This window comes from Lampetra fluviatilis, chromosome 9 (assembly GCF_964198595.1).
Source record: "Lampetra fluviatilis chromosome 9, kcLamFluv1.1, whole genome shotgun sequence".
NCBI lineage: Eukaryota > Metazoa > Chordata > Hyperoartia > Petromyzontiformes > Petromyzontidae > Lampetra > Lampetra fluviatilis.
In genome coordinates, this window is record NC_136283.1 from 5402364 (window position 1) to 5429082 (window position 26719).

The following is a 26719-nucleotide window of genomic DNA, read 5'->3' on the forward strand; positions in this document are numbered from 1 at the left end:
TCTGATGCTGAAGCGAAGAACACGAAAAATGAATCAACCCGATTCGTCCAGACAAAGCTGATTGTCAGAGATGTCTATAAGTCTAAAGCTCACGTCGAAACGCTTTCGAGTTACACGCACACACCCTCGTCGTTCTGCATTCGACGAGTTCCAAGCACAACGGCACCAACTTAAACAATCATTGTCAAGCAGCAGTACACATCCTACATTAATGCAGGAGGAGCAGGTGGCAGGGCGAATCGAAATCCACATGGCTTGCGATAGCTCGTGGTCATTAAACCACATGCGCGCGCGTGCGCACACGCACCATGCATCTGGCCCTATCTTTGGAAGAACAACGCTGCCTCTCAATATAGCCCCAGTGGAAACCGAAAGACACGCAGACACAACTTCCTGAACACCATTTTTTTCGATTTAAAGCTTTCGTGACTGCAGGGATTCATCTTCTTGGTTCTTTCGGTAAAGTCACGTAGAAGGGAAATAATAAAATAAAAAAAATAAAACTTAATATATAATAAAATATTATATAATAAAATAATATAATAATATATTAAAATATTATAATCATATAGTATTTTATGGTTCATTTTTATTATTTTATTATTTCCCTTCTACGTGACTTTACCGAAAGAACCAAGAAGATGAATTCCTGAACACCGTCAATGCACAACAGCAGTAAGGTGTTAATGAAATGAACAAAGTGTCCATTGGCCAAGGCCATCGAATAGGACCAGGAGGAGCAATTGGCAGCATAAGGAAACGGCTAATAATCGCCTTATGAAGCCGGTTGTAATCGCCAGCGAAACGTCGTCCTCGAATTGTAAATGATCGGGGATTACTCTCCCAACACACACCGGTGTGCTGAAGCAGTAACTAATTGACACGTTTTGTTTACGTGACAACTTTACTAATTGGCTGTGACGGGTGAAACGACACATTAACGCGATCTAAACCCCCCCCTCATTTATTATGGACAACGGTAAAGATTATAATCACCCTTTTCAACACCCCTCTCGGACATGGTACACTCCGTGAGCCCCTATGAAGGGCTCCGATTGGACTCGCCCGACCGCTTTTGATTGGTCCGTTTAGAAATCACATGGATTGGAAATCCCCCAAAGTCACTTTTTCATTGTGCTCCGACATGTCAACAATATCATTCTTTTCGAATGACTGGTACCGATTACCGTACAGTTTCGCGTGACTCAGTTGGGTCGCGGTAATTTTCCATTGTTAAAAGGAATGAAATGTTACAGTGTGCTGCTTGATCAGCATACACCTTGAGTACATTGTGGCAGGGCCAGATTCACGTCACATTTTGGATTTAGCAATTTGTCCCCATTAGTGGCGGTGGCATCGGCAGCTGTTGAATGGATGAAAATGGAGCATTGTTCAAACACGTAAATCAGGACCCATATTATATATACACGTAGTATTCAGTGTTGATCAGCAAGCGGACAAGTCCATACCGCCATATACGGGTTCACTGCCAATACAAGACTGGAAATAGGTGGCTTAATTTTTTTCTCCTGCAACTTTCAGCCAAAGCCCGTGGATAAATGGCAGGCCTTGTTGCTTGGATTATGGAAGGATCCTATCAAACGACAGAATTTCACACCACAGGATTTACGTGGTAGCGTTTAGAGCCTTTTGAGCCTCAGAGCCACTAACATATTCGCGATACCATAGTGCATTTTACACTTCACCCCCCCACCCCGCAAACATTACCTTCGTATTCCATTACCTTCGTATTCCATTACCTGAACTTATTTTTTATATTACTCATCTGGAGAAAAAACGATGAAAGGTCATGGCATTTAATTTCAAAGGCCATTCCTTCGGAGAAGTACTGTATTAATCGATCTAAGCGCACTTGCAACAACAGCCAATCCCATTATTACATTTCTTCAACGTTTATTCCGTATTTCACCTGCGCGTGAGAGTATTATTAAACACATTTTATTTCCTTTTAGCCGTTTGTTACTTAATACTCTTACTCTGTCCAGCTAAGTACAAAGGTCATCCCCCCCCACCCCCTCGAGCTCACCAAGGTCGCCTCCTACTAACCGGAAGGATGGTTGAACAAATCCATCGCCACCCCATATAGCCACCCCAGCAGAAGCATAACACAGATTCGAGAGAACTATTAACAACAACAACCCTTGAGCCGCTGACTCGCTCGCCTGTCCACCAATTATCTCCACGTCCTCACCACGCCGTTTCACTTCGTTAGGAAACAAAATGCAGTCCATAGATTTTTTTTTAGGTTTTTTTTCACAACGCATGTTTCATCCCTAACCCTTCTGCCCCCCCCCCCCAGCGAATGTCAACTCCGTTAAAAATAGAACTTTCGGATAAGAATAAAAGGTATACATTTGTTTAAACGGCGTTCATACAGAAGCAAACATTTCTTTTAAAGTGATGAGTCATTGTTAAACAGACTGAAAAAGTGCACATTTTACAAATCCTGGAAAAGGCAAACAGACATTCTGTGACAGAACTTTGCATATCAACTTTAAAATCAAAAGTACACAATACGCTACAGGGTGGCCCAACAGTTGGTTTACTGAGATAGTGTAACACTGATGTAACACTATCTCGGGAAACTAATGTTTGGGCTAACCTGTACTTTTGGCCTTACTTGATTAAAAATTACGCAAATGCAGGACAACTTAAAAAATATGCAAAATGGATTTTCCTGTCAAATGTACCGTCGCCTCCGAGCATGGAACTCTTTATATAATGTAGGTGCATGGACTAAAATTACACTCCGTCATTTGCCAATCACCAATTACAGTTGTGGGTGAATCACAGCTAATTTGCCACGTGCACCATCTTACGGGCATCCTGAGATCTTGTATTTACGATTAAACAGGACCACAGACGAAACAACTCTGCGCTTGCCTGTGCCATTCGTGTGCGGCTTTGAGCAAAATGCGTACATTCAGACATGCTTGTGTGCATTTTAGCACGTGAAACGCAACACGCAACCGCAGGCTTCATTCCTGGAGCACTGCACAAAGTTCAGCTTCACAATTACTACACGTCTGACGTTTTTGCTCCACATGCAGAGTTTCTTCCGCAAATTAATTGGGGGGTGGGACAAGTGAACTGCTCAGCTCGGTTCCCGAAGAAGCTCTCAGCATGTGCAACAAAACGTCAGACGTGAGGCCGAACAACACGCGGGGCAACCCGAAAACACATCGGAGAGCGAAACACACACACACACACAATCTTGAGTCCTTGTGCAGACTTTGGGTGAGATTCAGTAGCCAAGGCATGCATGTTATGTCCACTTGCTGCCCAACCGAGACAGAGCGGGGAGGGTTACCCGTGCGAGGTGTAAACAGTTGGGGCAGTTGATTATAGTTGTGTTGTTACAAGCTGGCCTGAGACCAATTGCGATGAAGGGACAGATCTGGGTGCAAGGTCCGTTATGAAAATCCGACTGACTTCTTGTGCGTGCGGGTGTTAGAAGCAACGCGGTTGGCAGATTGTTCTTTGCTGGAAGACGAGAAGCTTGAAATTGTACTGCGTTTCACCAAATTACCGTCACCTCCGCCTTCAGCTTTGTACCTGCCTTGTGCGCGAGGCTTCCGAGTCTGAACCGAAGTACGCTGCTCTGGAGGAGAAAACTGCGACGCAAATCCACGTCGCCTTTTGGGGAAATTATTAAAAATGCAGGACTCGGCGGCATCACACGATTTGATGAGGAAAGTGGAAATCCTGGTCTACGGTCGCAATTCTCATCAACCGCATCGTACATCAAAATGGGAAAATACATTTAAATCGGCAACTTAAAAAATAAATGTTTATGTATACTGTATTTTTATGCATGTGTGTTTGAATTCATGAAAGGGACTGGATGATGAGGCGCTTTTCGCCCCTCCAATTAGCACAGTTGGCTACGTATGGTGCGAAAGTTCAACATACATACATACGAAGGTGTGGCAACTATAGTTCACCATTAAAGGGTTTGGAATTCCAAACGTGAAATCTAAGAGGAAGTAACTGGACGGAATTGTGGTGCGTTTAGTTCGATTTACTCCTCGCACCACCACAAACATGCTCATAGACATATTGCAAAGGTAAATTAGCATTCTTAAGTCATTATATGTTACACACTTGTTTAATATTTTGACATATACACGGTTAGATTTTTCAGTATCCCATAAAATGCACTTTCATGATATATGTAAAATATTAAAATCAATTTACACAATTGTCAAAATTCGTTTTGGAATGTTACATAATTGTTTGCTTAAAACCAGATATTCATGATCCTGACCCCGAACAAGATACAGTATATACAATTGCATAGTCTTTTAAGGCCATCTATCAAAAACTGTAAAACTTATTTTTACAAAATAATCGAGTGCGGGCTCTCAATGCAGGAACATCTCTTTACATTATTTATATTCTATGAAGCAAACTTGTAGTGGAGTTGCGTAGATTCGTGAGGCTATGTACACAGGAAGTCATTTGACACCCAAGAACTCCGCCGACCTCGGGTTCACACCCTTCCTGAGAATACGTCGCAGAACCGTCACCCGACGCTCGCTTCTTTCCACAGGTTTCTACCCCCAAGCCCAATCCCTTCGCAAATGTTTTTCACGTTTCGTTTTGATTGGGCGCCTTCTTGAAGGAACGTTTAAGGTGCCGCACCATTAAGCGATGCCAGGTGAACCTTTCAGCAGCATGTTATATAAAATAACAAAAAATTTTAAGCACTTAGTACTCGTCGGCACGTTTTGTCTCTTCCAACCCCTGCATTGGGAGTTTTTTTTGGGATAGGTTTTGAAAACCTTCTTTATTTACATTTCCCCAAGCCGTCCCTCTCAGCCACGCCCGGCTCAGATGCTTATCAACGACACTCCCCCTAGCTGAGCAGGCATGGAGCTTCCCTCGCCTCCCTCGCCACTCTCGCCAGCAGGAACGTTCAGGGTGGGGTGGGGTAACTTGGTGGTGGTGCGTGAAGGCAGGGAGCATGCCAGCCTGTCTGCCCGCCTGTCCGCCCGCCCGCCCGCCTGCCCAGGGGTCAGCCGTGAATGACAGCGGTAGCCGCGTCCGGGTGGTGGGGAATGACCAGGAACTCGATGTTGCTTCGCATCCCCAGTACGTGGCCTTGTGGTATGACCACGATCTCGTCTGACAAAAGAGAAGAAAACAGGCACCGTGTAAGACCAACAGAATGTCCAAGTAGTAACCTGAGGACCAAAAACTCAAGCTCCCGCCCGCCACCTCCTAACAATCAGGTGATTAGCTAGCAACAGCACACAGTGGTCAAATTTTATAATCACGTGGGAGTCCTTTGGTTATTAGTAATAACCAGCTATAAGCAATTGTGTGTTTGATTGTTCTCCAATGTGTGTTATCGGGTTGTACCGCCAGCTGTTTGGCATGACCCCTGCCTGACCTTTTGCTCCACGTGCTGGGAGTTTCCACAGGAAAGTTTGTTAAGAAACTCCCACTACAAGGAACGAAAGATCGGACGTCATGCCGAACAACACGCAGTACAATCTGAAAAAAAGAAATTGTTTCGCTTTAAAACGCAAATGCTAAAACCTACCCGGTAACTGATTGTATGTGCAATCGGCAATGTCCGACTCATAAGCGGTATGACTGGCAGTCACACTGGTGAGGGCAGTGGATTTTCCAGAGTCTCATCAGCTGCTTGCCGAATCGTGACATTGACGATTGGGCTCACCATCTCAGTGGTGGCATCAGAACTGGACCGTGCGCATGGGAAGTGGACCTTTGGCCCTGCAAGAGTCACATTCATCGCTTGGTCAAACCAGCTTCAACAAAAAGAACAATGGCATTCTTAGTATGGGGGCAGTCACAGTAGCAGTTGACCAAACTCTGACTGGGGATGAGTGGGTGTGTTAAGCATATTAACCGTCCAATGTCCAAATTTAGACATGTAGGCATAGCTGGGCCACCCAAATAACTGGTCAAACATAACTTTAAATAGATTGGTCAAAAGTTGCCTAAAAACTACACAACTTAACATTGCAAGTGGCTGCCGTGATTCACCCCAGACTGACGAAGCTTTCCCAAGCCATTGGCAATCCATCCGGTCATCTGCGTGCGCACGAGCGGATGATTTCGTCTCAGGCATGTTTTTCCCTCCTTTGGCTGTCCGTTACTCTTATCGACCACAAGCCATCGTCGATTCTAGCCGTGTCCTGCACTAGCCTAAGCACAAGTCAGTGTATCTAATTTGCATTTGATCACCAACAAATGTTTTAGCCCGTTATGTCTCTCAGTTTATGTCCAAGCATTCACCAAGCTCCATTTGCTTCTTTTGCATGCGTTTCCACTTTTGTTCATGTCAATTATATTTATCTTCTTGGTTCTTTTGGTAAAGTCACGTAGAATGGAAATAATAAAATAATAAAAATAAAACATAATAAAATAATTCTCACGACGTTTCGGCCACAACGCAAGTCTGACTCTCGACAGACCTGTTCTTCACCTGAGGACGGCTGCTTGTGTTGTGGCCGAAACGTAGTGAGAATTATTTTATTATGTTTTATTTGTATTATTTTATTATTTCCATTCTACGTGACTTTACCGAAAGAACCAAGAAGATGAATCCCTGCAGTCACGAAAGCTTTAAATCGAAATTCAATTATATTCGTCAACATTACCAATAAGTGCATAATTAATGTTTTTTACGTCGATTAGAAACATGGACACTAACAAAGATAAGGTAGTAGTGGTGTAAATTAAACATCAGAATGGACTATGGTACTGGAAAGCATTAGGCAGTGTTTTGCGAGTCACAAGTCACAGAATAATAGGACTTGAATTCATGATTCAAAATTCAAACCCTGTTTTACGGAGGAACTTAGTTACAACTTAGTAATAGGTTTTTACCCTTTCAACTGGTACAAAAACTGACACCTTTATACAAGGCATCATGTTTGCAATAACCACAACACAAGCAGTCAAAATGCAAACAAAAAGAAACAACTCTGATGATGATAATGATATGTTAGTTACAACTTGTGTGGGACGGACATTAATACATGGGAAATATAACCACAAGCAAACCATATGCTTTCAAGCTTTACTGCACGGCATGCAATTTGAACAATGATTGAGACACCAAAGGCATCTTTTGTTCTGAGGTTTCCAATTTCCACTTGCCAGCTGTTGGCTCAGACCAGTTTTTCTACTCTCTGCAAGACGTCCCCACACGGCAACAGTGCATCATCCATCTTGTGCCAAATGGTTTTCATTGCTACTACAAACACGTCACGTGGCCCTTCGGTAAAACTTAAGAGCACTTCGCAGCCGATTACGACCAACAGCCACCCCCACGCCTATACGTACGTCTGCCTGCTGCGTCTGCCGACAGGTGACTTGGCCACACGTACGAGACGCTGGTGCCCGGGGAGCCGTTCACGGAGCTCAGAAACGGCGTGGTCGTGTGACACATGGTGGGCACCCAGGCCGGATGTATCTTGTCCATGTGAAAGACTGCGGTTTCGGGATGGTGTTGATGATGTTGCTGGTTCAGTGCCTGCTGCTGCTGCTGCTGCTGCTCCTCCGTCTGATCCTCCTGCTCTGGCCTGCACAGTTGCTGATCACTGTGCTGCTGGTGCTGCTCATGCTGCTCATGCTGCTCTCTCTGCTCACAGCCCGGATTCGAGTCGCTGGGCCAGGCAGCGGCAGGGTCCGAGTCCGTGCCGGGCTTGCCGTTTCCAAGCCTCACGATTACAGAGGCCGTCCTCCTGCTCTGCAGGTACTGGGCATTGTCAGCGTGGGGGGCCGGTGGCTCCTTGCCGTGCTCTTCGGAGCTCTCCCTCGTCGCAACGTGCGGGCCAGTCACCCCTTGCCGGTCGTCACACTCGTTTCTCCTCCACCACGACTCGAGATCGCGCCTCTGTGGCGACGCCTCCCGTCGCAGGTGCTGATTCCGCGCTCGGGATGTCTATAAACGGAGGCGACGCACGCGCACATGAGAGACGCACGTTATATGGTGCCCATCCGTCTCGCGCTCTTACTTTGTAGAAGTCTGGCCGCCGAAATGTGGTGCTGTTGTCCAAGGGTGATGTAAAATTCGTTGGCGAAGAATGTATAACTACATGCATCTACAGTCACGTTTCCGAACGGCAATCTGAATGAAAGTAGAATTGAAGTGGAATTGCATTTCATCTCTGTCAGTACAATTACAACAGGGTTTTCATTTGCCGGTTTGAACAAAATGTAGAGTTAATGTTGACTGCACAATAACCAATCTTTTACGTGTTTAGGCCCCAACTGGCCTGTATATATGCCAACACAATCGCCTTCAATTATTGTAATCCCTTTTATCATTGTGTCCAGCATTTAGGACAAACAAAAGTATTGTGATGGCTGTTTTGGGGTAATGCATGCATTGATAAATATTTACATTGTGTCTACACGGTAAGTGCGGTACTATATTTCTAGAGGTTACCAAACATTGTACTGTCCTATAATGAAAATAATAATTGCTATTAATTGTAATAGCGGTATAAGACAAACCTGTGGGGAGCTTTTGTCTACATCGTCAGTCTCCATGTCGCTGTCATCTGCGACGACATCACGCACAAATTAGGTATGCAACGACATGTCAATAACATTGATTCTCATGCTCGTGATGCAAGTATGCATTCACGTATGGGATAATATATTGTTAACATTTAGGTTAACGCTCATTTAGGCTATGGGAACAAACAATTGTTCAAATTAGGCAGAAGAAACAAAAGTTAATACAACAGACAATAGAAAGACAGTATTTTATCATATTCTTTACATCAACTCGTTTTACAATACATACTTTCAGTGGTTTTTATATTCATTAACATTTTCTCTTCTACAGCACGTCTGGTACATGGCATACTAATTCATTAATGAATCGTGCTCAGCCGTTTTTAAATCACTCCACTGTTAAATGAAGGCCTTCCCTTTGCTGTTGTCATCAGGGTTTTTTGACCACACTTCACCATGCCGGTCAGCGAAGAGTGGGAAGGGGTCTCCCAACCGGTTACTGATATCACTCGCCACTCATGGCCGTGAATCAAAATAAGGTCGGCGGGTTCATAGAACTGTGTGCTAACCACCGCGCCACCACTCACTATTCCTTATTTATACGTCAACACGTGTATTTATCGCATTGAGTCCTGTTCTGCGAATTGCATATTATTATTATTGGTATGATTGTTTAGCCACGAAAGCCTTCCCCAGTCTCAGGACTAGATTACAAGGAGAGGATCCTGCCAAGTTTTCGCAGGAACGAGGCGATGATTGCTAGGCACCATCCCAAAGCAATGCTTTTCAGGTATTTTTTCAAAATCGACCGATTTGGACTACGACACGGCGGCACACGATGGCCTATTAGAGGGTGCGTATTTTTTTTGTGGCGAATACACCGGCGGTATTAAAAAATCTGGGCGGCTGCTGGATTTGCCCCGTAAGGACCTCAGCAACAAACGGCAAACGCACTCCCGCTAGGCCAGGCCAAGATAAAATGTCGATGACAAAATTGAGACCAAAACAAAATTGATTCTTGCGGTAGAATTGCGACCCTGAAATCATGAAGATTTATCAAATTACTTTGGGGGCGGCAGGGGGTGTAAGAGGAAGCGAACCGTTACGTATTTCGTGTTACTGCAATGTCCGAAATCCTCTCTTCGTTCAAGAGCCGAGCCCTGGATTCGTCGCTGGCAGCAGTGCGGCTGAGAGACAGAACACCGCCCCCACCCAACCCTCGCACCTTCTGAGCTGGCTCCGGAGGAGATCTGCAGATTGTAGCTGTCGTCGCTGTCCGGGTTTTCCGTCTTTACCTCTACCATCTGGCTCCACTCCGGGTAGAACATCTCATCCTTTATGTCTGGCAGAACTGGCGAGAGAAGTACAACATGATGTACAGACCTCTTTGGTCAACCCACTGCTGGATGAAGGCCTTCCCCGCATCCTCACGTTAGAGAAGGAACTACGAGCCATTAAGAAATGGCCCTGACTGTGTCCCACTCATCATTTTTTCCCTCCATGCTTTGATTTTGGTGTTTATGCCTGGACTGCGATCCAAAGACACAAGCGTAGGAAATCCGTGAGGCAGTACTGTCGGTAATGAATTTGGTTGTGCAGAGGTTTGAGCATCATTTCTTCATGCGTGCGAGTTTTCTCTCTGGGTTACTGTGCGTTTTTACTCTCGCAATGCAAAAAAGTAGTTTAAACATCTCAAAGCAGGACCCTCTTAAAGAGTATCTCAAGACTCGGTGATTGTCAACTGGGTAAATACATAGCATTGTGTATAAAGAATGCTCTATTTATGAAGTTCTCTCTTCACTTTAATTCACTCTCCAATTTGATCATAAAGCCACACTGAGGCCAGCATTTGAAGCGAGGAAGAACTTGCAAAGAAAGCAGTAGTTCTGTATGAAACCGTAAATCAGTCATGGGAGATGTGCCATCAAGTCACCCATGAAAACTGGGGTTACGTTACAAAGGAAAAATACAAATTTTGCAAAGATTTACTTTGCAAATCAGCAAGCTCTGCTTTGGTCAGCAAGCTCTTATTAGAATTCCATTCTGGAGGGGCAACCACAAATAGCTCAACAAAAAGGAAGATAATACCCACAAGTCACGCAGACGAGCGTTAGTGTGTGTGTTATACAATGCATTAACAGCCACCCAATACGTAAAACAGAAAACACAAGTTATATAACTCCGTTCATGCAGCACGCTATGAAAAACAACAACAATCACAATACACTTGGGTACAAAAACAGCTTAACAAACAATACTACTAAGTACGTAAAATTAAATGCAATTAACGAATGGAAGAATTAAGTCGTCATTGTCGTGATTTGAACGTTATCACTTTAACAACTGAATAGATGGAAGCATAAAAGCATAAACTTAAGACGGAAATGAAGAAATACTTTCGTAAACAATGCCGTCTTCAGCTCTACGTCAGACTGACGTCACATATCAACACCCACAGCGTCACCTTTTGTTTTCAAAACGGTTGCTAAGCACAGGCCCAAAGGCCAATTATGCCAAGTGGCAAACAACAAACAGCACTCATAAAGTTGTAATAGAAAAGTTACACGTCTTGAATTGAGGAAGGTTATAAGAAAAAAAAAGAGAAGATGGGAAGAAATACCAAAGTCGAGCAGTGCAAGGAAAGAAGCAGAAAGCGAAGCGTTGTGACTTACAGCGTGGTGGTCGAACACGTTCTCAATATTAGGCATAGGAATCAATGGAGTAAAGTTAATGGGAAGGATAAGTGACCAGCAAAAAATCGATAATGACCATTCCTCTTCTTGGTGCTTTCGGTAAAGTCACGTAGAAGGGAAATAATAAAATAATAATAAAACATAATAAAATATTTTATTATGTTTTCTTTTTTATTATTTTATTATTTCCCTTCTACGTGACTTTACCGAAAGAACCAAGAAGATGAATCCCTGCAGTCACGAAAGCTTTAAATCGAAATGACCATTCCGTCGATTCCCCGTGCCCCACTTTAAAAAAATAAAGAACACCTTTGCCAATTCTCGAGCTCTGCTGCCGCATTTACCTGCGCTGGCCGTGCTGTGCAGCTCCTCGTGCTCGTGCGACGAAGTGGGTTCTTGTGTGCCGTGAGCCAATGGGGAGCCCTGGTTCTGCTGCTGCGGGTCGTTGCGCCATACTTCCTGCAGGCCGTAGGTCGCAATGGAAGCTCCGGCTTTGAGGCTGCACTGTGTAGCCAGCACAGTGAGGTTCCCGTGCCCGCAGTCTTGCGTCGCCAAAGGCGTCTGCAACGCGTATAGAACTGGCACGCCTTCCTCTTGCTCCGTCTCGTTGCTTCCATGCGGGGAGACCTCACGCTTTATAGGCAAGTCGGAAGGGTGGCAGGAGACCACGGAAGGATCGTTCAATTTGTCCCGATTGTCCGTGAGGGGCGACGGCATCTCGCCAACGGGCAGCTTCTCGTCGGACAAGTCGCCCACTTTGCTCACGACGTCTGGCCGGCGTTCGGGGAAGGTGGGAAGGTGGTGGCTGCTGTGCCCCGGACGCTCGGCCGACGTCTCCTCGCGGCCGTCGTGGTTGTCGTCGTCCGTGATCGTGTCAATGAGGCTGTCGCACAGCATTTTCTGGATCTGAGATGACGTTAAGAGCCGACAGTTCTCCAGCTTGATGTGCATCCTCTGCCTGTGGTCACTGCCACCTTCTCCTTTCACAGTCCCCGACTGATCCTGAAATTCAGCAGAACATTGCCTGCTGTTACCATGTTTGGAATCCCAATTACAGTTTGCTAATACAAGGGGCTGAAGCGGTGGCGTAGTGGTTTGTGCCACTGCACTATGAATGATGAACCTCTTTCACACCGTACGTAGCTAACAATGATAATAGGTGTGGGGGGGCAAGGACAATCTAGCAACCCGAGTTCGATTCCTGGCTATGGCTAGCAATAGTAACGAGTGATATACAAACCGGTTATGCACCCCACCCTACCCACCTTTGCCAGCCTGAACTAGAACAGCACAGTAACGTTTGGCCAAATGACCCACCATGACTGCAACAGCAAAGGCCTCCTTCAAGCAATGGATGGACACAAATCTTAAACTATTATTACTAACAGAAGGGTTAATAGAGTTCAATCCACGGCCGATGGATTTTGCAGATTAATGTTTTAGTTTACAAATGGAAACTTTGAACCGGTTTCTATTCCAAAGGAGTCTCCGTCAGCAAGGTGGGATCCAATTGTTACTCAAACCCATTTAATGAAGAAGGGGTTCAACGCTGCCTTGTTTAAACAAACACTTTGTAAACACTGAAGGGGGAGGCCCAAAGGCCAAAGGATTGATGCCATGTCTCTTAGGCCATCTATCAAACTCTTCAACTTGCTCAAGGCCCACCAGAATGTACACATCGTTGATCCGAAGGACCTCATTTCGCAAATTTAAAAAAATCGTTAAAATTAGGGTTTTGATACTGGCACATCATGATTGCATGCTTTTGATAACAGCTTAAATGAATGCAACCTCTAGCAGTATTTGTTTAACAAGCGTATAAGGATCATTTTTATTCTGCGAGAAAACAGACGAAAGCATAGGCTTAACTTCCTTTCCAGGGGCAGTGTACTTTTTGATAGTGTCCCTGCAGGAAATCATTAAGAGGCCAAGATGGGTGCTCAAGCTGTTAAACATTGGCGCTTCGAATCTTGCGAGCCAACACTAAACAAACCCTTGCTTTCATGACATTTAAGAAGGATGTGTTCCCAGTTGTACAACCTTAAACGAAACCGAAACATGTTTCTACCTTGGAGGACAAGCTTTATTCGTAAACAAAAAGGTATTTTTAAAAATGTCTAGACAGGCCTCATAAAACACCAGAAGGGTCAAAAGAAAACACTCAAAACAAAACCGAAACTTTTGGAAGTGGAAGTAACTCATGTTACTGCGCACGTATCAGCTGCTATGCGTTTACTGGATAGAAAAACTTTACCCGACTGTGCCGTGCTGTAACCCATGGCGTTCATGTTTCCAAAACACGGTCTTGCTACATCATTGCCTTGGCAACGTGCCACCCACCGAACGCTGCCCGTAAAAGATGATTATTCAAAATAAAAGTTTGAACCATGTGTTCCGACCAGATCAATAAAACTGCAACACAGACGATAAACCGACTGTTTCGTGTTGGGATGCATTGCTCAATTCTAAAATTCTAAAATCCGTGCACTTGAAAAATAACGTGAAAGGACCGACTCGATGTGCATTACATAGTCACGTGTGATAATTAGAAATAGCTGGACACTGCAGTGGTATGAATTCAGTAAGGTCCTAAATGTCATAATACAATGAATGGGGAAGTAATTTGTAAAGAAATGGGGAAGGAATGTCGTAAATCACATGTAGGAATGTGCGATCACGTGGCACATACTGGATTCATAATCATCAGCCATATTCTATGCACTGCTAGATAGAGGCCTCTCCACATTGTATCCACTTCTCAGCCCTCTGACGCCACATTCCGCAATCGGGCTAATCTTATCTCTCCATCGTCTCGGTGGTCGTACTTGGGGGATGCGATACCCCCCCATGGTTGCCACTCCCATCACCTGTCTTGTCCATCAGCCAACTTCCTTTCTAGAAAAGTGTCCTTCCCAAGGCCACTTATTTTATTTTCTTAAAATTACGATTCCTACCGATTTGCGTTTGTTCTCCCATCTATGTTCCTCTTTTCGTCTTTCAGTAGAATTCCAAAGATGCACTTCTCCATGCTTCTTCGTGTACTTTGTCTGTTGCGTCGATTCATTTTTAATCGGCGGGTTCATTTCTGATCTGTGGCATTGCAGCTTATAATATATGTAACGTGCACTCACCGAAAACGTTTCCCCTTCAGTTAAAGTGGAAGGTTGATTCTCATTATCAAATCTAATTTCCAAAAAGTACTCCAACATGCTCTCGCTTTCCTCTTTTCAATAATATTGATATCAGTCCACCATCAATGACAACCAGAGATATATATTATATACCTTAAATTGTGATTTTTGTCCAACAATTATTTTCTTTTGTTCAGCAAACTCGTCCCGTGCGACTTTTGTTTGGCTTATTTATTTTTATCCAAATTTTGCAGCCTTTGTTCAGTTGTTCAAATCATTTCCTCTAGTTCATTTCCACAGGATGTTATAATCACTGTCGTCAGCACGTATTGGATTACCGTATTACATTGTTGGTCTTAGATAGGGTAGTTTAGTACAAGCACATGTACGTAAATCAACAGGGGCATGTTAATTCAGGCGTGTTAAAGTGTTGTAGTATCGACAATCACGGTGTCACAAAACACCGAGTAACAAAGGGTGGTTAACAACACACAAATGTGAATGATAAAAAATTGCAAAAGGTGAATTCTACATGGTAAAATACACAATAGTGACCAGAGAATCATCATAGAAGCAAACTTATGTTTAGTTGTCTAGAAATCACATTTTGCATGTTTTTATTCACATTTGTTTTCAGTCTGCATGTGTGTATCTGTCTGTCGAGTTTCTCATCACTTACATTAAGTGTTGCTATTGATTTAACACGCAGATGTATAAACGCACATACAGAAAGGCTCATTGACGCAGATGGTGGTTGTACTGTAAGAGACATTTTTTTTCCCAGGAAGTGTACTTACATTGTCAGAGGCCATTCCATTAAGTTTGTCATTCTTGGCCAGAGACCCTGCTCACACAGAATGGCAACACGAGACGTTGAACAATGCTGAACGCCAGCGAATACGCCACACGCTATGCACCGCTCGACATTAACGTTGACACAGCGAAGCCGACCGGATTGGGTGTAAACCTGACAGCCGATCGGCTGGGCCACGATGAGTGATGTGGGGGGGGGTTGAGAAACGCAAGCGATGATTCTTGGGGTTCATGACGACCCTTTGTCAATGCTTCCATGCCGATGAGTCCAAAGTCTAGTTACTAGTCAGAAACGCGACGCTGTGCAATGTGTTTTGTCTTGCCAAGGGGGCCACAACTACTACTACTACGGGGTCACTGTGTTGGACACCAGAGCCACATGCGACACTGTGGACATGTGCCAGAATCAGTGGCGTCTGGAATGCTAAGAAATGCTAACAAATATAATACAGTAATAATACAGTAAAATGGATATTGAATATATTTTAAACTTGATTCTTGCTCATGTACTGCCGCTAGCCAAATTAACAATACATTTTCTAAATTGAAAACTAATTTCTTTCGAACTGCTACCTCCGATTAGCATGGTTGGCTACGTACGGATGCGAAAAAAGTTCAACATACATACATTTACGGGTGCAATAACTAAAGTGCACAAAGTTAAAGAGCTATATATAGCAGCAAGGTATGCCATTATTGTCTATTTTATTATTTCTGTTCCATTCGTTATGTACATGCATCCCCTTGGGGCAAATAATGCGACCGCATCAACAGCTTCCTGTACAAAAACGACATGATGTGGGGGGGGGGGAGTTCATGTGTATAGGGGCAGTGGCAGGGGAAGCCAACAGAGGTACAGGAAACTGAATGTCATTTATGTTTTACCCAAACACCTGCTGCACCTGTAGCACAACTGTACTTCCTTTAACGGCGGGTTTTGCCCATTGCACAGGGCAGCCAAATACCCGCCGTTAGGTCACATGGTCTGCGCGACAAGAAACTTTTCCACAATGCGAACCGCCGCGACAGTCACGCACCTTTCCTGCGCTTGTGCCTCTCGCGAGCGGGCAGCATGACGTAGACGCGGTAGGCGTTCTCCCCCTTCTTCTTGCTCTTGTCGCGCAGCTCCTTCACATCCGGCAGCGAGTTCAGGGCACATCGGAAGTTCGTCTTCCACGACTTGGGGTCTCCCTCCCGGTCGGGCCGGTGCTTCCCTAGTGAGCGACCCCGGGTGGGCATCACCAAGTTGGGCAGATAAATGTGAAATTAAAAAATAGTTCATTTTGTGGGGGGGGGGGGGGGGGGGGTGGAGGGGTTACATTTAATTTTTTACATTCAAATGAAAAAATACCAATTGAAAATTTTGTTTGAAAAACGAACACTGAAAAGTTGGCACATGCAACATTCGACTCGCCGGGGACACTTTGCGAGCTCAGACGGTTTGTTGGAGGTCTCGCAACACCCACCTGTGTGGACGGCCCAGTTCTTAAACAAGCACGCGTCGCGGTTCACGTCGAAGCCCTGGTGCGCCGCGTGCTTCCAGGGAATCTGGAAAATCTTCTGCTCCTTAAGGAGACAAAATACATCGCAAGCAGGTCTTAAAAAATGCCCGTCCAAGCAGGAAGTGTTTAAGTTACTCGATGCCTTTGTGCCGTGTCCTTATCCGTGCAACATTCAATACACAACATTAAGGTCACTCTTGAACACACAATGTCTGAGAGCTTTCGTTTACTAGATGTGTCGAGTTAAGCCTTGCTTTTGATTTATAAATAGCTTGTGCTACACAACCATTCCTCCCTGCAGCTCTCTTTAATCCCCTTCCTCTAGTTACTCCATGTATACTTTGAAGTCATTTAAAATACATTTTCCGTTTTAACTAAGCAATGATAAGAGTCCCACAATGGTGATACGGAGAGGTCACCTAAAAGCACATAGCTCTGTCCCTCCAATACAATTATCTGATTATGCATATACTGCAACGTGACGATATACCCACATTTTCGCGTGACAAACACGATGAGCCAGATTTACAACAATGGCTGAAACATCACCGTAGATATTTCCACCACTGTTGGTATTTAGGGCAATGGAATACGTTTGTCAAAAAGACTGACATTCGTTAAAATTGTAAACCTGGCCGAACATATACATTTGATTTAATCAGAGTTGCTGAACACAGGGCGAAAGACCCAAACCACCAAAGGGACCAACAACAAACAGCACTATTAAAGAGGGGGTCATACTTTCCTTTAGTCGATCAAGGTTATAAGAACTTGGTGAACAATTAGAAGATGGCGGGAGGCAATGTCAGGTGCACGTGCCGCCGCGGGGGTATCTATGAAGTGCGACCTGACCCCAAAACGGCATCGTGGTGTGTCAGCAGGCAGTACCTTGTTGATCCATCGCAGGCCGGGGATGGCCTGCGAGTTGATCTGCTCCTCCAGCCACGGCCGCATGCGCATGCGTTCCACGGGCATGGCGCGCCAATCTCAACCCTCAGGCGGCCCTTCCAGGCCCAGTGCGTGTGCGCGAGCCCTGCGCCGATTCCCGTGCGCAACCCCCAGAAGGGGCTGGGATGGGGCTAGGCCGGAGACACGAGCTTCCCCGCCGCAGCAGCAGCAGCTGACGGGACGCGGCGGCCTTTGCCCGCCGGCCCAGCGGCCTAAATCGCCCGCCCGCTCACCGACGACTCGTCCGCCGTTTTACAGCGCCTGTCGACGTGGCTCCGGATCGCGCCTCGCCTCGCCTGCGGGGGACAGCGTGGCAGTAACTCAGGTCAGAGCTCTGTTATGGTGGCCCGTCGGATTGCTATACCAGCATGTTGAGGACTAATTTATTGCAACATGTCATAAAAAGGCATACGGAGGGCAATTGAGGTTTCACAGTGAGGCTGGGTAAAAGTGTTGGAAACCGGCACGCCTTTGCTAATCTGATTGTAAACAAATATTAGTGAAATCTTTTGACGGTGAATAGTTTTTTTCTAAACACGCTGCTGATGAGGGAACGGACAAACTGAACTTACACGCTCAACGTGAAGACAACTCTGAACATAATTAACATTTCTATTTTGCCACATCATTTATGCATCAACTAAATCAATCACGATTACCTTCTTGCATTACACTGCACTATATTTTTTTATCCCTCGTTAAATTCGGAGCAAAAACATGCAAACATTACACAATATGATACAGTTTTTACACAACAATCAACCAGGAAAACTTTGCCCCGAGCTAAACTTGAAAGCTGTGCCAGCGAGCACAAAGTACAACTAACTTTACGAGAGAGACGGCTGTAAAAGACTTAATCCGCAGAGAAAGCGGTGACATGGCCGAGCGCTCACGCACGTGCTTGCCGCAAAAGGTTCGAGCCCAATGGCCGACCTGGTTAAAACTGCAGGGGTATTAAACACAAAATAAATGTCGCCTGTTTCACGGTCGTCGTTAAAGATCCCGTGCCGTAATTCTCCAAGGAGTTGGGCGAGTGCGCCAGCATCTTGGTCCAAATTTGAAAAATGCCTCAAAAATTCTATTGAGAATACTAGGAACGCGTTTATTTTACGCGTTTTCACACAACGCGTTTTCGCTGTAGCAATGCTCTCCTATTAGGGAACACTCTTCGTACAGCGTGGAACGTGCCCGTTGTAACGCGGTTTGAGCGGTCGATGGCGAACTACAGTACTGTACTTTCTGGAGCTGCGTGGCCGAGCGGTATGGGAATTTTGGGTAAACGCGCGGAATGATACAGGACTGCATGTGGTGGCATACCCTCGTGTCAGTTCTTTGTCCTGCCATCTTAGTGCTGTGTGTGTACATCGCATCTCGCAATCCCCACCTTTTACACTATTCCTTTTGGGGACATTGTTTTCGCTTAAAAGCTTAAACGCGGCACTTTTCAGGAACGCATTTACCGCGTTAAATTAGTTATTTTGAGCAAAACCTCATAGCAACATTACGTTGCTTATGTCGTCCGTGAAATGTAGTGCTTCTGTGATATTCTTACACTGTAAGAATAGCGCAAATACCAAATATACTAAATGACTATTAAAACGTGCATTGAGAACACTGTAAAAAAAACACACAATGGGACACATTTTTCATGATAATTGACCAATGCGGGTATTCTTCGGTGTTAATAAACTGTTTTCCAACAGTAAATGTCCTGCGCTCCGAACGACGCTTAGTCATTGCCCTTATTGGAGGCATAAATTAATCCACCCACACGGTACTTTGGTTGTTTTCGTGACACAAACACAATGAGGTAAAAGCCTTTCTCCCTTCTCAAAAAGGTCATGGCCAGATTTGGCCATGATGTGCCTGCGTAAAAGGAAGCTGATTCACAGGGTCTGAAATCTAGCCCACTTTCGAGTGTAAAGGAGATACATCAATGAACGTACAGGACAGTGAATAAAAAAACATTTGACCAGATACATACCAGAGAATAGCTGCTTAACTGGTTGACTGTGCTGTTGCTATCAGCTTGTCCGAAATACTTCAAACAAACGTTCAACACCTCAATCGCACCCGAATGTACACATAAAATGCTCTGCATCAGAGCAGTGCGTGTGTGTGTGCAATGTGCACCACGTTACTATAGATATGCCACAGCGTGGGTAATTCAAAGAAAGCCTAACATATAAAGGCCCTCCCAAATACATAAAATATAATCACAGGCACTTCTTCTTCTTACCTCACATAACACAATGGAGGTTGGCAACGTTCTCGAAGAGAAGCTGTGGCCCAGACAGAATCTAGGGTCAGTATTCTTCACTTTCGCCGATAAGACATCAGCACCATTGGAACCTCATTTGCCAGTAAAAATATGATAATAGTTTTTTTTACCCTTCTATCTGGCAACAAAACTGACACCTTTTTACAAGGAGTCATGTTTACATAGACCACACTACCTGCAGTCATAATGCAAACAAAAAAAACCATAACTCTGATAATGTGCACTGTCCTTGAAGTGGACCAATCAACTTCAAGGACAGTGCACATTATCAGAATTATGTTTTTTTTTATCTGTTGCCAGATAGAAGGGTAAAAAAAACAATTATCAAGACATCAGCAGTGCGAGGGCCGTCACACTTTGGAAACCATTGGGGTTTGATAACACGATGATGGCAGAGGTATTTTCACATTTCAATATTGTCGGTGACTGCCTGTCAGGGGCCGCACTAAAGGCAACCAGGGACCGACAGTGGCCCATGGGCCATGCAATGAAGTCCATTGATCTAAGTAATATCAGTACCATGGTTCCCCTGACAAATAGGGCTTTGTGTGGGAAATAAACCACCACGTAACTTTTCACATTATTACGCGGACAACTATGGACTCTGCTTTAAGCACAACACGAACAAAGCTAAATAATAAATGGTTCAAGTTGCATGCAGGTGTATAGCACCTGGATGCCCCATCACCAAAGAGCACGCAACTGGATAAAGTTCTCGGTTGTGTTTTCTGCTTGTATCGTGCGTTGTTTGCAATGTGCGCAGAGATAATCCTTAGTAACGGAGTTCAGTTGCCGAAGAAACTCGGAGCACGTGGAACAAAACATTGGATGTAATATCGAACAATACGCCTGCGGTACAAATGTCAAACACACTGGCGATCTGTACGGCACAGGAGCGAACACGTACGCAGTAGTAGCACACGCTGGGTTCTCGGCACCAGACGATGTGAAGACGTTTACCATTCAGTGTCGGTTGTGTGTTAAACAATGTGATGCTGAGAATTAGCCACACACAATGGTGTATGTATGTTGAACTTCTTTCTCACCATACGTAGCCAGCTCACCGTGCTAATCGGAGTGACAAATTTGTTAAGCACATTTTTTTTTACACAGGAATTAACACCTGGGCAATATACCAAATTCTCATTTATTTGTTTGTCTGCGCAGATAAAAAGGTTCGCGACAGAGGTAGGTGTCAGAATACAAAGGTGCGTACAATAAAACGGCATGTTAACCATGCTTCCTCAGCAACTACGATGTGTACAGGTACAGTAGTAGAATTTGAAGTTTTCGTGACTGCAAGGATTCATATTATTAGGTTTTTTCGGTAAAGTCACGTAGGTAAAAATTTTAAATTAATAAAAGTAAAATATTTTTATTTGACTTTTATTAATAAAACAATTTTACCTACGTGACTTTACCGAAAAAAACCTAAGAATAGGTACAGTCCTGTTGTCAATCCACTGCTGGGTCAGGCCCTCCCACACGCCATAACAAAAATTTATATTTGTAAGGCGCAATTCATCCGTAGATCCCAACGCACCTTGTGGTTCTTGAGGGTTATTTAGTATGTGAAAGTGGACTAAGATTTTAGGGGTATAGAAATACACTGACAGAGTAACCCCACAGAAGCCTACAACACCTGCTCATATGACCTCACCCGTTCTCTTCTTTTAATGACACATTGGAATAAGCCGCAAATAGTTTGACTTTCACTGTATTCTCCATTGCAGCTTCCAGTTTGGGTTAATATTCCATAAAATTACCAGTTTTATTTTATTTAACATATGGTCCTATCAACAAATATATACATTACTGTAATGCTACATGTTATACAATTATTGCGAAATATTTCCTTAATATGTTTGTATAATACCTTAAAAAGAATAAAAGTACAACTTCACATTGTGCCATTAATATACTGTACTACTGTTACAGTACTCATTATATGTAACATTTCGCTTTAAACTGCTTGTAATGAAACAATAATATATCGAAGCTTAAATTGCTATTGATAACCATATCTTAATTTGCATTTCCGTGTGCGAAATAATAATTGTGCAGCCTTTCTTGATCCAATACTGTAAGACCTCCCCTACCATGTCACATGGGTTGTTTGACCATACTTCACCGCACTGGTCAGTGCAGGTTGGTGAAGGATGGGACTAGTTCAAATATCACTCACCACTGATGTTATCCGTGACCGAAATTTGTATTCAGATTGCTGGGTTTGCATCGCAGTTCACTAACCACGGTGCCAACTGCTTTCGCCCCTGCATTTTGTATTCCTAGCAACCACAAAAAATACCCATGGAAAAATGTTATCCCAACCATTCAACAGAGCCATTGGGATGTCTGTACACAAGGGGACACTTTTAAAATGAAATAAGATTGCTGCCCCACAGCTCGAAGAGAAAGCAAAACAAAAATGGAAAATGAAACGAATAATTGCAGCAAACCTCATGCAACCCCTTTTTGTTTTGGTATCGCAAACTGTGGGTTTATTTTCCCCCCTCCAATGCATGCAGGACCATGAAGATAGGCGGCGTTTGCTGCCAAAAATGTGGGCACAACAACCGAGGTCAACAGGAAAAACCTTGTTAAAAAGTACTGTGCAGGCTGACATTGGTATAATGTCTAAACTGTGCCTGTGGTATAAAAAAAAACATTAAATACCGATTCCTTTCAACAAGCCCATCTTATTTGTGCAATTAATTATTTCACCTCTTGTTTTCAATGCATTTTTTGAAAAAAGTTTGGCCTTGCAGTTTTCAAAATATGTTTTTGCTTTCACATTAAAAAAACTACAGTACTGTACAAATAAACGCAATAGCGTCTGAGGTTTCAGCAGGTTTTTTTTCTTTCTTTCAAAACTCCGTGTTTACAAGGTTGTCGAGCTTCCCGCTTGACTCTATGAGGCCTAGACAGACGATCAATGATTGATTTGGGGGGGGGGGGCGGTAGGACTGGCGACCTCCTTTATGACCAGGTCTCTTTGTAGAATCCCCGAGGTATCAATTTGGATGACCTTGTGTCGTGTAACAATAGGCCACGGCAGGAAAATAAGATGACGCTTGTTTCCTATAATATAGGAAATGGGAATGCCAACTATGGCACTCTGGGAATGTCGCTTGCTTCCCCCTTAGTTGACCCTGGCCATTAGGTACTCTGTGCTAGAGACCGAAGGGGTGGTCACTTGGGGATAGGAAGGGGGCTCGCTTGGAGGCTTTGCCAGGATGGATCCTTAGGGGGTTATATTCTTAGGTTTTTTCGGTAAAGTCACGTAGGTAAAACATCAAAATTAATGAAAATAAAATAAAACAAAAAGAGACTTGTGTTGCCTCCGAAACGTCGTGATTTTTGTTTTATTTTATTTTCATTAATTTTGATGTTTTACCTACGTGACTTTACCGAAAAAACCTAAGAATATGATTCCTTGCAGTCACGAAAGCTTCAAATCTAGACCTTAGGGGGTTGGTGTCAGGGGGTAGTTGCTGCTAATGCATGCTGCCCCTTGGTTCTCCTGCACTTGGCTTATCATGTCTCACAGGGTGATGCCAGGTTCCCACGTATCTGGCCACAGAATGCAATGCAACTTCAAAGTTTAATTCCTGTGGAGAGCAGTAGTGTAGCGGTTAGTGCGCTTGTGCTAAGAACCCGGTGACCCGAGTTCGATTCCCGCTCATGGCCAACACCAGTGGCGATTATTTGAACAGGTGCCTCTCCTAGATCGATTCAGCCTGAAATGAGTAGCTAGTGTGATGTGTAAACATTGCCACTAAGGAGACAAAGGTGGCCGGGCGTGGTGTTGCCGTGCCAGCCTTCATTAGGTGCTTGCCAACAGCACTTGCCCCAACAGCCTGTTAAGACTATACGGGGGATAAATGTGTCTTTGTTTGTGACGCCAATGTTCCAAATCGAAAGTTTATGTAACTTCTGACCGAATCTCTCACCATACTGAATTGCTGATCTTGATTTTAATGCACTGAAACTCATCTTATGCACTGCCCTTTGACACACGATTCCAATTATATCGAGCCTCAAATAAATCTGTGAAAATTACATTGTTGTATATGCATAGTTACAGTATAAGATTATCGGCGACTTAAAAATATCCACTGCAGCAGGTGGGCACTGTCCGATGGACAACCTGGAAAACACTTCCGCATCGGGCTGTCAGCCACCAGGAAAATATAATAGGTTTTTTCGGTAAAGTCACGTAGGTAAAAAATAAAATTAATAAAAGTAAAATTAAATAAAAAATCACGACGTTTCGGAGGCAACACAAGCTTCCGTCTTCAGGTGGAACCGTCACAGCACGATTGCTGTATCAAGTAAAAAAAGAAGGCAGTAGTATATCAAATGGGGCCTTTAATTTGCTCAATACATCCACAATACACTGCACAGGTATGACCAACTTAAAATATTAGTCACTCAATTTGAGGATGAGATTTAAGCGCAAAGCGATGAGCGGTGTATGTGGCCAGATTTTTATAACTTTTTTTAAATTGGACACACGTTTGGGGTGTATTTTACTCTTTAGTGTCTCATAATCCAGAGAATTCAGTCCGTATACAGTAAGTAAGATACAGTATTCAAATATACCATTGGCCTCATTCATAAGCGACTTAAATACTGTAAGCACGATTTATTGTGTTTAACCTCCAAAAAGTGATCAAGATGCTGAGTAAACAGTTTTTTTACACATTTTATTTAATTATACTACGTATAAGCAAAAAAAAGTACTATCAAGGTCAAAAGCCGTGACCAAATTATGCCTTTAAATGCCTTTGTAAATGCAAATTCACCGTTTTATATTCGAACTGAATTAGGTTGGGGTTTCCCCCCCCATCAAGCATGCCAGCATCAAAAAGTATTCGACATCATGATAGTGATCTGCAATAAAGTTGGTGTTTAATTTGCCAAACAGGGGGTTTTACACCCGTCCGATTTCCCTTCTTCAAACGCTCAGGGATTTACCGCTCACACGTCAGAGCCTCAATTTGCATCGAACAGTACTTTTTTTTTGGCAAGACAATTTACAGTTTACATTCATTAATGTCACCTTCAAAAAACGTTATCACGGCGCACATATGACACATGGTGTAAAGGCAGGTTTGGGCATGCAGGCAAAAACAAATCGATTTTTGTAAATGCACAGGGGTCAATTGCCAATCCTCTGCTGGGTGACAGCCTCCCCCCACGGTGTTATGGGGTCATCGGGGTAAGTCACTATACTTCACCATGCTGGTCTGTATATGTTAGTAGTGAGGGTATGGAGCTTAGACATGAGAGCAACACAAGTCCAGTAGAGAACAATGGACTTTGTTTTGTTACACTGCCGTCCACCAGCCACTCGCACCGGCTGGGCATGGTGCTGGTCACCCATCCCAGGCACTATTGGGGAACCTCGCAGCAGCATCTGACATGGCAATATAAATCGAGGGGAAAAAAAATGTGAGCCTGCTCAACTCCGTTCCTGAAGCTCCCCAACACGTGGAGCAAAAACACGCCAAGGATCGTGCCAAACAACGCTCGGCACACTTAACAACCCGGACAAATGGGCGATTTAACAGAATGTATATCTTTTGATTTAAAGCTTTCGTGATTTCCCTTCTACGTGACTTTACCGAAAGAACCAAGAATATACAATGTATATCGTATATTATAAATTAGACGAATTAGAACGGGTCTTGAGTCCGAACTGAAATAGCACAAAGCATCCTAATTACAGCCAGTCAGGGGAAAGTTATTCCACAAAAAAGAGCGGCAGTGTTTGGAGGTTGAAGGGAAGTTGAGGATGTGGTCTTTGCTGCCTGTTTTGCAGTACAGTACTCACGCTGCATGCACGCAGTTCCGTATACCGAAAACAACACCAAACATTGCATTGACATACTGTAGTTGTGTCGTAGGTGGCTGGTGGGGTTATGGAAGCTTATTGCAAGGTGCCAGATCAGAGCACTGCACGCACACACATGTACCACTGTTGGGGTGGAGGGGTAGTCGCACAATAGTTTGCAACCATTAGCCTGGTGACCCAAATTCCATTTCTGGACACGGTTCACATTCGTGGGGAGCAATATCCGAAACCGGTTCTGGGCCCTGCCTTCACCATCCGGCAATGACCAGCCTGTTAAGCATGGTCAAACAACCCCAATGACCCGACACAGCATGGAGAGGCTTCCATATTGTGTATGTATGTAGAGTTATATTGTAAACAAAAGCTGTGTTTTATATCTGTACTTGAACACTTTATCATGAATTCGCTCAAACATTCTTTTATTTAGATTGTTTTGCCACTTTGCATTTTTCTAAACGTCAATCTTTCAGAGCGCATCTTATACGCAAGGACACCCTTGCACAAACATATTTTTGTCCCAATGGCCACTCCCCTGGACATGAATGTCCACGCATACATAGATAGTATAGCACACATGTATTGTAATTATAATTTAAATTAAAACTAAACTATTTTTTATTTAACCAGGTAAGGCCCACTGAGCTATATAGCTCTTTTTCAGAAGTGACATGGTCACAAATGATAGCTCAATGAAGTGGCTTATTAAGTTGGAAATGTATATCAGCCAAATATTGCAAACGCATGTTTTTAAATGTGGAGGGGAAAACCGGAGGACCCAGAGAAAAATCAACGCCACCAGGGAGAGAACACGGAAACTACAAATATACACAGCAGGCGTCGGGATCAAACCCACGACCTCCTGTATACCAGGCGAGGGAGTTAACATCTCGCCACAATTTACCTTTGTCCATATCACCCAGAATGAGCCAAATCTCATCAAATCTTGGAAAACAAGCAGGTTAGCGCTT

General features: G+C 44.0%; 1 protein-coding gene across 1 annotated transcript in view; it reads right to left on the reverse strand.

The window, feature by feature from the left end:
• Positions 1-514: 514 nt before the first annotated feature.
• Positions 515-26719, reverse strand: part of LOC144934153 (uncharacterized) — a 32410-nt gene continuing 6205 nt past the window's right edge. Inside the window, exons 2-10 of the mRNA XM_078859643.1 lie at positions 17551-17906; positions 16627-16726; positions 16198-16374; positions 15145-15191; positions 11561-12218; positions 9749-9874; positions 8518-8564; positions 7342-7942; positions 515-5148 (exon numbers count right to left, since the gene is read on the reverse strand). Coding sequence (XP_078715769.1) covers positions 5039-5148; positions 7342-7942; positions 8518-8564; positions 9749-9874; positions 11561-12218; positions 15145-15191; positions 16198-16374; positions 16627-16726; positions 17551-17637 — 1953 coding nt within the window. The 5' untranslated portion in view covers positions 17638-17906 and the 3' untranslated portion in view covers positions 515-5038. The remainder of the gene's footprint in view (positions 5149-7341; positions 7943-8517; positions 8565-9748; positions 9875-11560; positions 12219-15144; positions 15192-16197; positions 16375-16626; positions 16727-17550; positions 17907-26719) is intronic.